This window comes from Vipera berus (assembly GCF_964194415.1).
Source record: "Vipera berus genome assembly, chromosome: 6".
Taxonomy (NCBI): Eukaryota; Metazoa; Chordata; class Lepidosauria; order Squamata; family Viperidae; genus Vipera; species Vipera berus.
The window spans coordinates 26,883,103-26,898,228 of NC_138208.1; the positions used below are offsets into that span (position 1 = coordinate 26,883,103).

Consider the following 15,126-nt stretch of genomic DNA (forward strand, 5'->3'; position numbering starts at 1 on the left):
ATTACAGAGAAATTAACAGAACTGAGAGCAGACATTTTATCTGCATTGCAAGGCATGGCTATATGTATTGAGAATTTGGATGAAAGAGTGGAAGATCTCAGTCAAAATGATATTAGATTGGAAGCAAAAATGACAGAAACTGAAAATGTGGTAGAGAAAATTGATTGTGATTTGACCTCGACACAGTATTATCAGATGGAGTTTGCTTTAAGGATTAGAGGCTTAAAAGAAAATCCTAAAGAAAATTTGAAGAAAATGGTTTCTGAGGCTCTAGAAGGGGTGCTGGGACGACCAGCAGATGAAATAATGGAAGATATAGATAAAATTTTTGTGTGAATTCTTGGATTGCAAGACAAAGGAAATTACCCAGAGATGTGGTGGTTTATTTTACAAAGAGAATGATTAGAAATGAAGTTATTCAGGCCTCATATAACATTGATTTTGTAATTGCTGAGCAAAAAGTTTTGATTTTAAAAGAGATCCCTCCAAGAATTTTAAGAAAAAGGAAGGAATTTGCTTTTTTGACACAAGAATTGAGACGACGTGATATCAAGTTTAGATGGCAGATACCAGTGGGTATGGTGGTGACCTATGAAGGTACGAGGCATCGTCTTACTACGGTGATTCAGGCACGCGATTTCTACAGTAATGTTTTAAAAGCAGCCCCCATACCACTTTTGGAATCTACAAAGAAGAAAGGTGAGAGAGAGTCTCAACGACACAGAGAGAATCTACAAGGTGCTGAAGGAATAATGCAGACAGATGAGAAAGTTACAGGAGTGGATCAAATTTCAGTATCACTGGAGGAGGCCAGAAATTGGAAGAGGCGTGCTGCTTCTAGACGAATGAGCCAAGCCTGAAGACTTAGTTGCATAACTGAAGGAGATAATAATGTAATAAAGATTATGGGAATTGAAATTGTTAGAAGGGCTAAATATTTGGGGATATACTTTTCACCCTTATAAAATAACTATGTGTTGATATTTTATGTTGCTTTAATTTTAAGATAATTATAAAATTTAATTGGGAAGATTTGTAGTAGTGCTTACTGACATTTTCTAGGTTATGATTTGCTATTTGGTTGGTATGCATATTTATGGTGTGATAAGAAGGTGGATTGTGTTCCAGGTATATACTTTGTGATATGCTCTGGTGCGAGTTTGGGAAAAATTATAGATGAAAGTTAACTTGTAATATCTTTATGGGCAATAATGAAATATGTAATAGAAAATATAAGAATGATGTAACTATATAAAAAAAATTTAAGTTTGGAAAGTAATGTATGGTACTTCAAGCTGTATAATATATTAGGAGGAGGAAAGGTTTTATAAACTTGATTTTAGTATGGAAATTTAAAGCCCAGTTGGAAAGGAGAATAGTTTTTAATTATTGATATAAAATTGTTTTGTCTGTGATTGTTCTTATTGGCTATTATTGATATTATTGTGGTGGATATTAAATGGATGTTGAATTTAACTATGGCAGTAAGATTTCTAGTAAAAAGGTAGAATTACTGATTACAGAAGAATGGACTGTAAAGTTTTTAATTTCGAGGATATGGTAAAGATCTTAGTGCACCTGAAAGACTATTTGCAACAGAGAGATACTACGGAGCAAATATGGGACTAAAAAGTATTATTTTGCATTTGAATAATTATTGATTAAAGTAGGAAGCCAAAAGATAACAGGAATAACAGGCAAGTTTGGCCTTGGAGTACAAAATGAAGCAGGGCACAGGCTGATAGAATTTTGTCAAGAGAATACGATGGTCATAGCAAACACTCTTTTCCAACAACCCAAGAGACGGCTTTACACATGGACATCACCAGACGGTCAACACAGAAATCAGATTGACTATATGCTCTGCAGCCAAAGATGGAGAAGCTCTATACAGTCAGTAAAAACAAGACCAGGAGCTGACTGTGGCTCAGACCATGAGCTTCTCCTTGCAAAGTTTAGGCTTAAATTAAAGAAAGTAGGGAAAAGCGCTAGGCCAGTCAGGTATGAATTAAATCATATCCCTGTTGAATATACAGTTGAGGTGACAAATAGATTTAAGGAATTGGATCTGATAGACAGAGTGCCTGAAGAACTATGGACAGAGGTTCGCAACATTGTACAACAGGTAGCAACCAAAACCATCCCAAAGAAAAAGAAATGCAAGAAAGCAAAATGGCTGTCTGAGGAAGCTTTGCAAATAGCTGAGGAAAGGAGGGAAGCGAAAGGCAAGGGAGAAAAAGAAAGATATGCCCAATTAAATGCAGAATTCCAAAGAATAGCTAGAAGAGATAAGAATGCCTTCTTAAATGAACAGTGAAAAGAAATAGAAGAAAACAATAGAATAGGGAGGACCAGAGATCTTTTCAAGAAAATTGGAGAGATGAAAGGAACGTTTCATGCAAAAATGGGCATGATAAAGGACCAAAATGGCAGGGACCTAACAGAGGCAGAAGAGATTAAGAAGAGGTGGCAAAATTACACAGAAGAACTATACAAGAATGAGCTTAACGTCCCTGATAATCACAATGAGGTGGTCACTGACCTCGAGCCAGACATCCTAGAATGTGAATGTGAAGTGGGCCTTAGAAAAGCTGAGCAACAACAAAGCTAGTGGAGGTGACAGTATTCCAGCTGAGCTATTCAAAATCTTAAAAGACAATGCAGTAAAAGTGCTACACTCAATTTGCCAGCAAATTTGGAAAACTCAACAGTGGCCACAGGATTGGAAAAGATCAGTTTACATTCCAATTCCAAAGAAAGGCAGTGCCAAAGAATGTTCAAACTATCGCACCATTGCACTCATTTCTCATGCTAGTAAAGTTATGCTTAAAATTCTACAAGCTAGACTCCAGCAGTATGTGGATCGAGAACTACCAGAAGTACAGGCAGGATTTCGAAGAGGCAGAGGAACTAGAGATCAAATTGCTAACTTACGCTGGATCATGGAGAAAGCTAGAGAGTTCCAGAAAAACATCTACTTCTGCTTCATTGACTATGCTAAAGCCTTTGATTGTGTGGATCATAACAAACTCTGGCAAGTCCTTAAAGAGATGGGCATACCAGACCATCTTATTTGTCTCTTGAGAAATCTATATGCGGGCCAAGAAGCAACAGTGAGAACTGGACACGGAACCACTGATTGGTTCAAAATTGGGAAAGGAGTCCAGCAAGGCTGTATACTGTCGCCTTGCCTGTTTAACTTATATGCAGAGCACATCATGAGAAAGGCAGGGCTAGATGAATCAAAAGTTGGAATTAAGATTGCCGGAAGAAACATCAACAACCTAAGATATGCAGATGATACCACTCTAATGGCAGAAAGTGAAGAAGAACTAAAGAGCCTCTTGTTGCGGGTGAAGAAGGAGAGTGCAAAACTTGGATTGAAATTAAACATTAAGAAAACCAAGATCATGGCATCTGGCCCTCTCAATTCCTGGCAAATAGATGGGGAAGAAATGGAGGTAGTGACAGATTTTATTTTCCTGGGCTCCAAGATCACTGCAGATGGGGACTGTAGCCAAGAAATTAAAAGACGCTTGCTCCTTGGGAGGAAAGCCATGGCAAATCTAGACAGCACACTAAAAAGCAGAGACATCACCCTGTCAACAAAAGTGCGTATAGTCAAGGCTATGGTCTTCCCAGTTGCAATGTATGGCAGTGAAAGTTGGACCATAAGAAAGGCTGAGCGCCAAAGAATTGAAGCCTTTGAACTATGGTGCTGGAGAAGACTCCTGCGAGTTCCTTGGACTGCAAGGCGATCAAACCAGTCAGTCCTAGAGGAGATCAACCCTGACTGCTCTTTAGAAGGCCAGATCCTGAAGCTAAAACTCAAATACTTTGGCCACCTAATGAGAAGGAAGGACTCACTGGAGAAGAGCCTAATGCTGGGAAAGATTGAGGGCAATAGAAGAAGGGGACGACAGAGAATGAGGTGGCTGGATGGAGTCACTGAAGCAGTAGGCGTGAGCTTAAATGGACTCCAGAAGATAGTAGAGGACAGGAAGGCCTGGAGGAACATTGTCCATAGGGTCGCGATGGGTCGGACATGACTTCGCAACTAACAACAACAACAACAATTATTGATATGATATATATACATTTGGAGTTTATCTATATGAGTTAAAGTGCGATACTTTAAATAGTTTAGGATTGTTTGCATAAGTTAGATCATGAATGTTTGTATTTTTATACCCTGTACTCAGCTCTGGGAAGTCGGGGGGGGGGAGGGGAAAGGGAGGGAGGGGTTGGGGAGGGTTGGGGAGTGGGAAGAGGGTGGGAGGGGAGGGGGTTGGGAGGGGTTTTGTTTTGCTAAAGATAAAATGTATTGTAAAACTTTTCAATAAAAAAAACCTCACTGACACAGAACCGAGATGGGCTGTCTGGAAGAAAGAAGCCTTTGCAATCCGGTGGGCTTAACTGACTTGGCGTCATTTCCTAGAGGGAAGCAAGGTGCCTTTTGAGGTTTGGACTGATCACAAAAACTTAGAAGTACTGAAAACTCCCCGCAAACTCTCTCCCAAACAAGTCCGCTGGGCGCAATATTTTAATTGTTTTAACTTTACCCTGAAATATATACCAGGGTAAAAAAAATTAGCTGATGCCCTCTCTAGGTTACCTCAATATAAAAGCCAACGTAAACAAATTATAAACCCTATCATGCCAGCATCACAAGTTATTTCTCAAATAAACCCCAGAAGATGACAACACATGAGGTCATCTAATCCAAATGATTCATTAACAGAGAAATTAAAACAAGAACTAAAAAATGACCGATGGTTCAAGGAAAATCGAACCATCCTGACACATAGGGATGGATTGGCTTGGAAAGGGGGGAAATTGTATTTGCCGGAATTGCTCAGGCTCCAAGCACTCCAACACAGGCATGATGTTAAGCAAGCTGGTCACTTTGGTTATTTAAAGACACTACATTTAATTCAGAGGCAATTTTGGTGGCCAAGATTTAAAAAATGATATGGAGAATTATGTAAAAAGTTGTGCAGTCTGTGCAGTCTATGAAAAGGATTCCAAGAAATTCTCCTAGACTATTGCAGCCTGTTGCAGGCCCTTCTCAGCCGTGGGAAGATATCGCTATGGATTTTGTTGTTGAATTACCAGAGAGTAGAGGGAATATGGTAATATGAACTGTGATTGACCTTTTTTCAAAGCAAGCTCACTTTATAGCCAAATTGTTTCTTAAACATATCTACTGGTTGCATGGTGCACCAAAATGAATAATTTCTGATGGGGGGGGTCAATTTACGGCCAGATTCTGGAGAGATTTCCTCAAACTGATTGGTTTTACACAAGGACTGTCATCGGCTTTTCATCCCTCTACGAATGGAGCATCTGAAAAGCGAACACAATGGTGGAGCAGTATCTTAGGTGCTACGTTGATTACCAACAGACAAATTACGCCATTCAAGATAGCTACTGGAAGGGATTTTATTCCAATGCCTGAATAACCCCAGGACCCCCCTACTCTCAGACATTAGATCAGTGGGTGTCTGCCTGGACGGGTGTGTGGGATAATACAAAAAAAGCTTTAACAAAAGCCTCAAGAGTTTTACAAAAAGCAAGCTGATAAGAAAAGAGCACATCAGAAACCTTTCCATGTGGGAGAAAAGGTTTATCTTTCTATAAAGTATCTATGACAAAAATTACTTGGCAAAAAATTAGGAGCAAAATATTTAGGACCATTTCCTATAGTGCGAATCATAAACCCAGTCACTGTGGAATTAAAACTCCCTCATCTTTTAGGAAAGATCCATCCAGTGTTCCACTGCAGTCTGTTAAAACCTTTCAGAAAATCAATTCTGAGACCCCCTCCTAAATAAGCACTTGTGGTGGGTGGAGAGACTCATTATGAAGTAAAGCTTCATAAAGCTGTTGGTTTTTATTGTTGTTAGCCATGCTGAGTCCTCTGGGAGATAGGGCGGCATATAAGTCCCATAATAAAATAAATAAAAAATAAAATAAAATAAAAAGTTTATCCTTGATGCTAGATTATACAAGGGAAAATTGCAATATTTAGTGCAGTGGAAGGGATATCTGTTGTCAGAAGCCACCTGGGTGAAAAGTACTGATGTGAAAGCTGACAGATTGATACGCAAATTCTATGATAAACATCCAAGTAAACCAAGAGGGGATTCTTAACTGTTATTCTTGTTTGATTTGCAGCATTTCTCCTTTCTTTTAAGGGGAGCCAAATGTCAATGCTGTGACAAACCGAACTGAAGCCATTTTCATTTTGTCTTTATTGCTACTTATTTAGTTAGAAGAAAGAGGAGGGTGTAGTTTTCAGTTAGCCAAAACATTTCACATGTATGGGTACCAAAGTCGTTGATAACATTTTGGCGGGCTGGAGAGCTGGGAGGAGTTCCCGCATTTTCAAACAATTGATGAATGTGATTTATGAGAACTAATTTGGGGTGGGAATTGCAACTTGTATTTTTGTAACCAAGGGGAGGGGAATTTAGTCTTGGGTTCACCAGTATGTGTTGTTATTTTGTAGCCAAATAAAAGTGTTCTTTAAGGAAGACACCCTTGCCTTGAAGTTCTTTTAATTGGTCTCATCTACTGGAACCATGACACTAACAGGAAGAGCAAAAAAATAAAAATAAGGTGTGCTGAAAGACAAGAAGAGAAAATGCATGTCCCTGCAAAGAGGCCAGAGAACCTGTGTATTGATGCAGCTGTCGTGGCCCTCAATAAGGCAACCAGTTGTGGATGTTGTGGATTACAAGTCTGATCATTTGAATTGCTAATGCAGTAAAATTCTGGGTAGGTTTATTCAGAAGTCAGTTCCACTGCATTCAACAAAATTAAAATGTTTCCAGCTTATGTTCAATTAAAACATGACAACAGCTAATGTTTGTGTAGTATTATTTTAAGCAGACTGTGTTTTTCTATTGTTGTGACTTACATGACGTTTAGAGTGCATTTTATGGCCAATTCATGCAAAACTCAACGTAATCCCAAAGGGCTCACATATTTTTTCTTGCAACTGTAGAAGTTAAAAGATCAAAGTGTATTTAGAAATGTACTTTTTGAAATGAATATTTTAAAATATGCAAATAATGTGAATGCCTTTATTTTCCTTCCAGAATTTTAGAAAATTTGTACAGTCCATTTTTTCTGAAACACTATATATTTTTAAGGATCTGTTTTCAATTCTTTCAACACCAACTCCCACACAACTAAACAATCTTTCTTTTACATAGGAATCACACTTCTAAGCTAATGGCTCATTACAGTGCAAAGATGTTAGAGACAAACATGTTACACCCCTCCCCTTCAATTTATTAAATACTGGGTTTACTTCTCCTACTCTTCCTAAATTCACAAATATTGAATGGATCACATAATAATCTTGGATGGTTTTGATATTTTTACATAATCATCTTTACCCTGGAAATTGTTAGCTTTCTTCCAGTCTCTGCTCTCACACTTCCAGCATGATCAGCTGGGACAGGGCTAATGATGCCAGGAAATCTTACCAGACCTTTGTAAAGCAGAAATTTGTGGGATGCAGGTACTTTCTAGAAAAAGTAGATAGTAATCCAGTAATTTCAGAAATTGATGTTTGATCCAGTTATGGTAATAGTGTGTTGCCAAAACTATTAGTAAGAGGATTTGACTGGGTCATATGTATGTGTTTGTGTGGTGATTTTTTTAACTGCATGAATCACTCAGAGTTGCATAAGTGAGATAGGTCAGAATCTGTTAAAAATACTCTTAATATTATTCAGATTCACCCACATCCCCCAAAAGTTAGGCAAAGGCAAATTTGATACATAAAGGACTGCTCAAAGGATGTTTTTGACAAATATGCTTTTAGGTAGCTTTAAAATGTGAACTTCCAAAATTTTACAGCCTTTCAGTCTCTGGCTAACTATAAAGTTTGCTCCATATATTTACCATAAATCATCTCTATCTTTTCATCCTTGGTGGAAAGCTGATAAAAAAGCAAAAGAGAATTTAATCAATAAACTGAAAATAACTCAGTGATAGTGAGCAACAGTGCAGATGAGGACAGTTTAAGTTTGAAGTATTGGGATGAAATCAAATTGATAAAATGTAATCTTTATTGTATATGGTGTTTGGGTCCTAATGTGAACAAGTAACAACCAAGAAATGAATTGATATGAATATGAGATTTAAACAATTCTACTTCAAAATACTGAAATACAAATATACTTAGTGAGAAAATAAAAATACATTCAGTGTCATGGAACCGGATTGACTTTGTTGCAAGTTATAAGTTTATGCTTATTTGAACATGCAAATAGAATAATCTAGCAGTTACAAATCTTATATTTCATCTTGAAAATAAAGTCTTAATCGGACAAGAATTCTGACTATATTTGCTAATGTAAAAATGCACCACCATATCTATAGCCTTACAGCCAAAGCAAAAGGTTGATGAACAAGATTTCTTTTTTGCTTTGTTTTATTTCCCCAATCACTGATTTAAAAAATTCAACAAATAAGGTTAAGACCTGTCTTGAGTCCCTGTATAATTAGAATGGTGACATTACATATTTAAATAAATATTTCCAAAAAAGGCACTTTTGGGGACTATAAAAAACATAAAGTACCAGCCAGGATGCCTTCTTGCTGGCAGCCAAAGTCAGTAACTGCAGTACGGAAAGTCTGTAGTAAAAGGTCCAACCATTTAGCATAGAGATTTTAAAAGAGTTGAAATCATGTCTGTCTTCGATGACCAAACAAAATGTATGGCCACAATACTTGCTGTGTTTTCCCAACATGGCATTTTCTTTAATATGTAGAAAAACACCATGGGAGTATACACAAATCTATTACTTTAGAATATTTTTAGAATAGCGGGATGCAACATTACCCATGCCCAACAGTTCTGTTTAGCTTCATAGCAGTATGCTGTGGACTGCATGCTCCAAAATGGTGGGTGAGACCAAAAGAAATATAAACATGAATTAATTTAATTTATATTTTATTAGTATGACATTATAGTAATATGTGTAATATTTTTCTTCTATTATCATAGTAAATAAATTGATAATTGATAATCAATTATAAATTGATAATATTTGGCCATTATCATTTAAGGGTTTTGAGATCTTTATGTAGCCAGGGAACCTAAAACTGCTTACCTTGTTTTTAGAAACAGGGTGACTTGAATTATAAATATGCCCTAGACTCTGCTACATGGAAGATGAGTAGAGATTAGCTCCTGTATTTACTGACAGTTTTATTGTTGTTTATTGCAGTGGGATTACTTGCTGTTTCTAGGAGCATTAAAAGCTAGAAGTAAGACATGAATCAATCCATGCCTTCCACTGTGGAGTGGATAGCTGTCAAAGCAAACCCATCATAATATATGACATTCTCAAATACATCAGCATTTATGTAGCCACAATTATTGGTGGGTAAAGAAGGAAAAAGTAAAGTATTATTTAAGTTGAGCTGAATCCCTGGTGAATCATTGCAGTTTCTTGATCATTTTGGGATTGTTCAGTTTCTTGCTTGCTGAAGTGCATATGCTTGACTTTAGAGGAAAACATTTGTTTTTTCTTCCTTACTTATAAATGAACCTTGTTGCAGGAATAATTTTATTTTACTACTTCATTAGATGGAACACCTTCACAGAACCTCATTTATTTACTTTTATTTTACAGAAAAGAGAATTCGATGTGGACAGTCTCAGCAAATCAGAATTGAGGATGCTTCTGAGTATTTTAGAAGGAGAGTTGGAAGCACAAGATCTTGTGATTGAAGCTTTGAGGGTATGTCACTGTTTATTACAGAAACATTTTTCAATCTAGAATTAAAAGTATTGCTCAGATGTAGTAATGATTCTAACAACTATAGATGAATAATTAAATTTCAGTATCAGAAAGGATGGTACTTGATGAACTCTGGAATCTCTGTTTAGGTTCCAGGTCTGTAGGAATATTGTTGGGGCAAGATCTTTCAAAAGATTGTCCTGCAATGTTTAATTAAACAATACACTGATAATTAATACAAAAATACTGGGAAGGTTTTACTATGGTCAAGTGTTGGAGCACCCAAAACTTCTAGAGGCAAGTCGTTTCACTTGTTCTCACTGTCAGGAAATTTCTCCTTAGTTTTAGGTTGCTTCTCTCCTTGATTAGTTTCTATCCATTGCTTCTTGTCTTGTCTTCTTGTGCTTTAGAAAATAGTTTGACCCCCTCTTCTTTGTGACATCCCGTTAGATATTGGAACACTGCTATCATGCCACGTCTAGTCCTTTTTTTCATTAAACTAAACATATACAATTCCTGCAACTCTTCTTCATATGTTCTAGCTTCCAATCCTCTAATCATCTTTGTTGCTCTTCTCTGCACTTTTTCTAGAGTCTCAACATATTTTTATATTGTGGTGACCAAAACCGGATAAAATATTCCAAGTATGGTCTTACCAAGGCATTATCAAGTGGTATTAATACTTCATGTAGTCTTGATTATCCCTAATAATGCAGCCTGTGTTGGCTTTTTTGTTAGCTGCAGCACACTGCTGGCTCATATTTAAGTGACTGTCCACTAGGACTCCTTAAGTTTAAGAGAAAGGATCTGGTGTGTGCCCATCCTGTCTGACCTGACAGAATGAGAAGATACCCTCAGGAAGAAGTAGTCCTGCAAATTGCCTTGATCCATACTATGCAAGGTTGTATTGCACCCAGAAAGAAACTGGGAACCAGGTTACTTGGTAATTAAGTTGCCTGCAGTTTCTATAATTGCCAGTAGCATGTCTAACAGCTTACTAAGAATTCTGGAATTTGTAGTCTAGCTCCTGGAGGGGTTCAGGTTGGCAAAAACTTCTAATGCAACTTGATTATTTAGGCTATACCAGCTATATATTACAGAATCCACAAGATGCCTGATAGAATCTCATGTGTTCTATAATGAGTAGCCACAAGTTATATCATTCCTGTTGTTAGTAATGGGTACATGGGTATATGCATGCCTTCATAAATCTAGCTCTCTCCGCTCTTCCTAATCAATGAGTGCAAGGTCCAGGTTTGCTGTAAAAGGGAGAGATGGAGGCATGCCAGAATCCTACATTTAATAACTGTTGGCTTTAGATGGAACAAGAAAACCTTCGGCTTAAAATTCTGAAATACTGCTATCTGTAAAGATGCTACTTTGCTACATCTGATTTGACTTGCTGTTTCATATGCTTAATACTTCATATCATCTAGTAGAATTTGGATAGAGAAATTGAAGCCATGCATAGATCTTACAATATAAGTCCATGCATGTCTTGAATTTCTCTATCCAAAGCATATCATGTCCATTTCTCTCTTTCTCTTTCTCTTTCTCTTTCTCTTTCTCTTTCTCTTCTCTCTCTCTCTCTCTCTCTCTCTCTCTCTCTCTCTCTCTCTCTCACACACACACACACACACACACACACACACACACACACACACACACAGCACTGCTATGGGAAAAAAAGACCTGTGGAACTCTCTACACATTATCTTTGGATTGGATTAAGTCATTTGACTAGTTATTTGTGGTTTATAAATATAGTGAATATTCTTTTTTTTTCTTTGAATAATTAAGTCATCAACTAACTAGCTTTATTTTGACATCCCAGTTTAAATAAGATTGTTGCATTTTCACTTCAAATTTCTTTTTTTTACAATTCTTCAGGTGGCAAAAAATATTAGCATTGTTCTCTTAGCTTGATCCAATTTAGAGTGTGCCATTCAATTTTAACCACAGTCATCAATTAATGGCCCAAACAGAGGTGTACGTTCTTATTTGCATTAAAAACAATATTCAAGCAATGCTATTACTTAGGACAGGGCTTTTCAACCAGTGGTACGGGTACCACCTGTGGTACATTGGCACCTGGCAGGTGGTACACGACCATCCTAGGAAAGTGGTAGCGGGGGAGGGGAATGAGCTGAACTGGTGGCAGCACCGCACAAGCCTGAGTGAGAGACGACTGGAGCTGCAGGGCTGTCGGGGATCAGCGGAAGCACCAGGATCAGTGCCAGGATCCAGCTGGAGCTCGACGCTGATCTTGGTGCTTCTGAGCCCAGAAGAAGTGCCGATCAGCTGGAATGTTGCAGCATCTCCAGGGTCTTTGATTTACATTCAGATGCTTGGCAACCGATTCATATTTATGACAGTCACAGTGTCCCAGGGTCATGTGAAGTGACCAAAACCTGCTGCAACCACCCAGCAGAGGTGGGGGGAGAATAAAAACCAAACACCCCCACCCCACCCTCAACAGAAATGCTCACAACAATGAAAACCTCGGACAGGAGGAAGAGCGCCGCCGGGCGGGCAGGCAGGTGTCTTGCTCGGCTGTGGCTTGGGGGGCACTTTTTTCAGTGCCATTGTAACTTTGAACAGTCACTAAGCGAACTGTTGTAAGTCGAGGACTACCTGTACTTCATCACTTTTTTCCTTTTTTTTGTCATCAAGTTTTTGACACCTTGCTGGGCGACTGGTGGTACTGGGATGTTGCCATATCATAAAAGTGGCACAATGGGTGAAAAGGTTGAAAAGCCCTGACTTAGGAAGTATTGCATTGCTTATGTAGATGCACATGAAGATGCATAACCATACTGTATTATAACATTCTTGTGTAAATGAAAGAATGTTTCCAAATCTTCCTCTGCTTGCTAAAATTAATAGAAATATTAATACTATCAACTGAAAATATTAGCGTTTAAAAATACAGAACCCTCTAAAATGGTTTGTGACTGACACTGAAAACCTATAAAACACAAACAACTTGTCAGAAAATCCTTAGCTTTAAATGCTGTTGTGTGTCAGACTTGAAGATTAATATAGCCCACACACTGTGGGCTATAAATGGTGATGTTTCTCTAATGAAGCAGCATATGTATAATAACCTGAGAATAAGTAAATGGAAATAATATTGGATATACTGTGTAAGATGCATTATATATACATTGTACATGGTCTTCTGTAGATAATACATTCCATGCTTTATAAACTAGTTTGCATTATCTTTTTATCTTGTATGATTAGACAAGAAGAAATATTTTAAGACCACCAGTGCACTGCTTGGTGATGATACGAATACAAGAATATACAGCAATTTTCTTTTTTTGTCATGTGGCCTTTCTTAAATAATAACTTAAGATATTGTTACCAAGTCTATTTACTCTATATTCAGAGGCTGTCTTTTGATATAAAACAGAATCTAATATCAAGATCAAATTGCAAGGAGTTTAAAATACTTTGACCCTAATCCTGAAATAAAATGCATAATCCACAGAGACAATTATAGAACTTTTTTCTGGGATAATTGATTTTAATTTTATTGACTGCAGCATAGGCAAACTCCAAAACTTCTAATATTAATAGTAAAGTAAAAATGCTAAAGTCTTCAACTTTATTGGTTATGTGCAAATTGTGATTTGTAAACTGGGAAATAATCTCAAAAATACACTGTTTTTTCTTTTTTCTCCAGAGAACCAAGTTGCTTTAAAATCCATTCATTTTTCCTCCCTAATGTGTTCCTCCTTACTGAGACTGCATTTGTTGATGCGATTAAATAATGTGGTCCTTGAGAAACAATTATGTATATGAAAAACACTGTTAATTAAATATAGTAAAATTAGAACGCAGGCAGTTAAATATTGGAATGATTTCTCTTTAGGAATCTAGCACTTATTTTTAAATGTACTGATTTAGGTTTTGAAATAAATAGCAATGTCCTTTATGTTGTATAAAAATATTATGTACAGTATGCTTGGGCTAGAGCCAGTATCTTTGAAGGCTTTGGAAGAAACTAAACTGTAAAGAATAAAAATGGATTTTGAGTATTCCTATTTGGGTCAGGAAGAAGAATTGTTTTGTTCTTTATTTTCCATTGGATTTTTGGAAGTGTTTTTCCCTGTTTAATCCATGTTATTGGGTTAAATATATACGGTAGTTGTTAAATACATATTTATAAGTGTTTTGATGAACAATTTATTATATCTTTTTAGATGCTGTTTTCCCATATATGTGTCATTTTTGTTTGCAGCTGTCCTGAATGTATTTTTTGCAATGTCTCTATTTGAATGAATCTTTATTGTCAAAGTACAACTATTTATACATTGAGATTAGCTGAGCCTCCCTTTGTGCTCCCACCCTCCAACACACAGTGACAACAAACCCTCCATCTTACTACACCATGTGAACCAACTTGATGGCATAAAAAAATTAAGAAAAATATTTGTTTTTAAAATGTTGTTAAATAATTTATCTGTTCCTCCTAGTCAGGAATAATAATTTCATGATAGTTGTTCCCAATTATTCAGAATTCCCTTAGGCTTATTAATGCTGGCCCCTTTTTTTTCAGAAGGCAGGTGAACACATAATGATTTAGAATGCTTTTGATTTCCCATGAAAGTCTAAAGTTTGCTGACTGCATTATTCATTTTTAGAATGTTGTTTTATTGTACTACATTGGACTGTTTTAATTATTAGAGATTTATTGCGTGTTTGTGTGTGTGTGTATGTATATTACAACACACCTTGCTTGGCCAATAAATCCTGCCAAGTTTTAGATGTAAATTTTGCTGAATCAACATAACATTACATGGAAGCCAATGACCCTAATTGCATATTATGCCAGAATATTGTTTAGCAAAACATAGCTTTCCTTCTCTCTCTTCAGGGTTGTGTTTCCCTCTCCTCCCCTGCAGCTACTATATCAGTTATCAGTTAAATAGGATCCTCAACATTTTTGTAGTGATGAACAGTACTGGAATTTGGAGAGAGGCTTTCACAACATGGCTGCCATGGAAAGAAAAAATTCCTGTTCCCATGAAACTCTTATGGTGGACATTATACATTATGCACACAAACAACAAAATACCAGTGACAAAATATACCCCCTTCTTTGCTCCATTTGTCAGTTAACCCCTTGAGGTTAAAGAAAATTAATTTGTTTCCGAATTTGCTCAAGGCAGACCTATAATGGAACTTGGATTCTATGAATCTTATGATGAACCCCAGATTTCTGCTGAGAAGGGAGCCCTATAACTGAATACCAGACATAGGCTTTCTCATCCAAAGTCAAGCAGTATACCTAGCCATGAAAGCACAGAAATATGTGACAACATTAACACCTTACACCAACAGAAAAAAAAAC

The 15,126-nt window shown here is 37.0% G+C and overlaps 1 protein-coding gene across 1 annotated transcript in view; it reads left to right on the top strand.

Moving 5' to 3' along the window:
- The window catches only part of CTTNBP2 (cortactin binding protein 2), a 167,154-nt gene that overhangs the window by 10,630 nt on the left and 141,398 nt on the right, over window positions 1-15,126 (top strand). Inside the window, exon 2 of the mRNA XM_081331681.1 lies at window positions 9,657-9,764. Coding sequence (XP_081187807.1) covers window positions 9,657-9,764 — 108 coding nt within the window. The remainder of the gene's footprint in view (window positions 1-9,656; window positions 9,765-15,126) is intronic.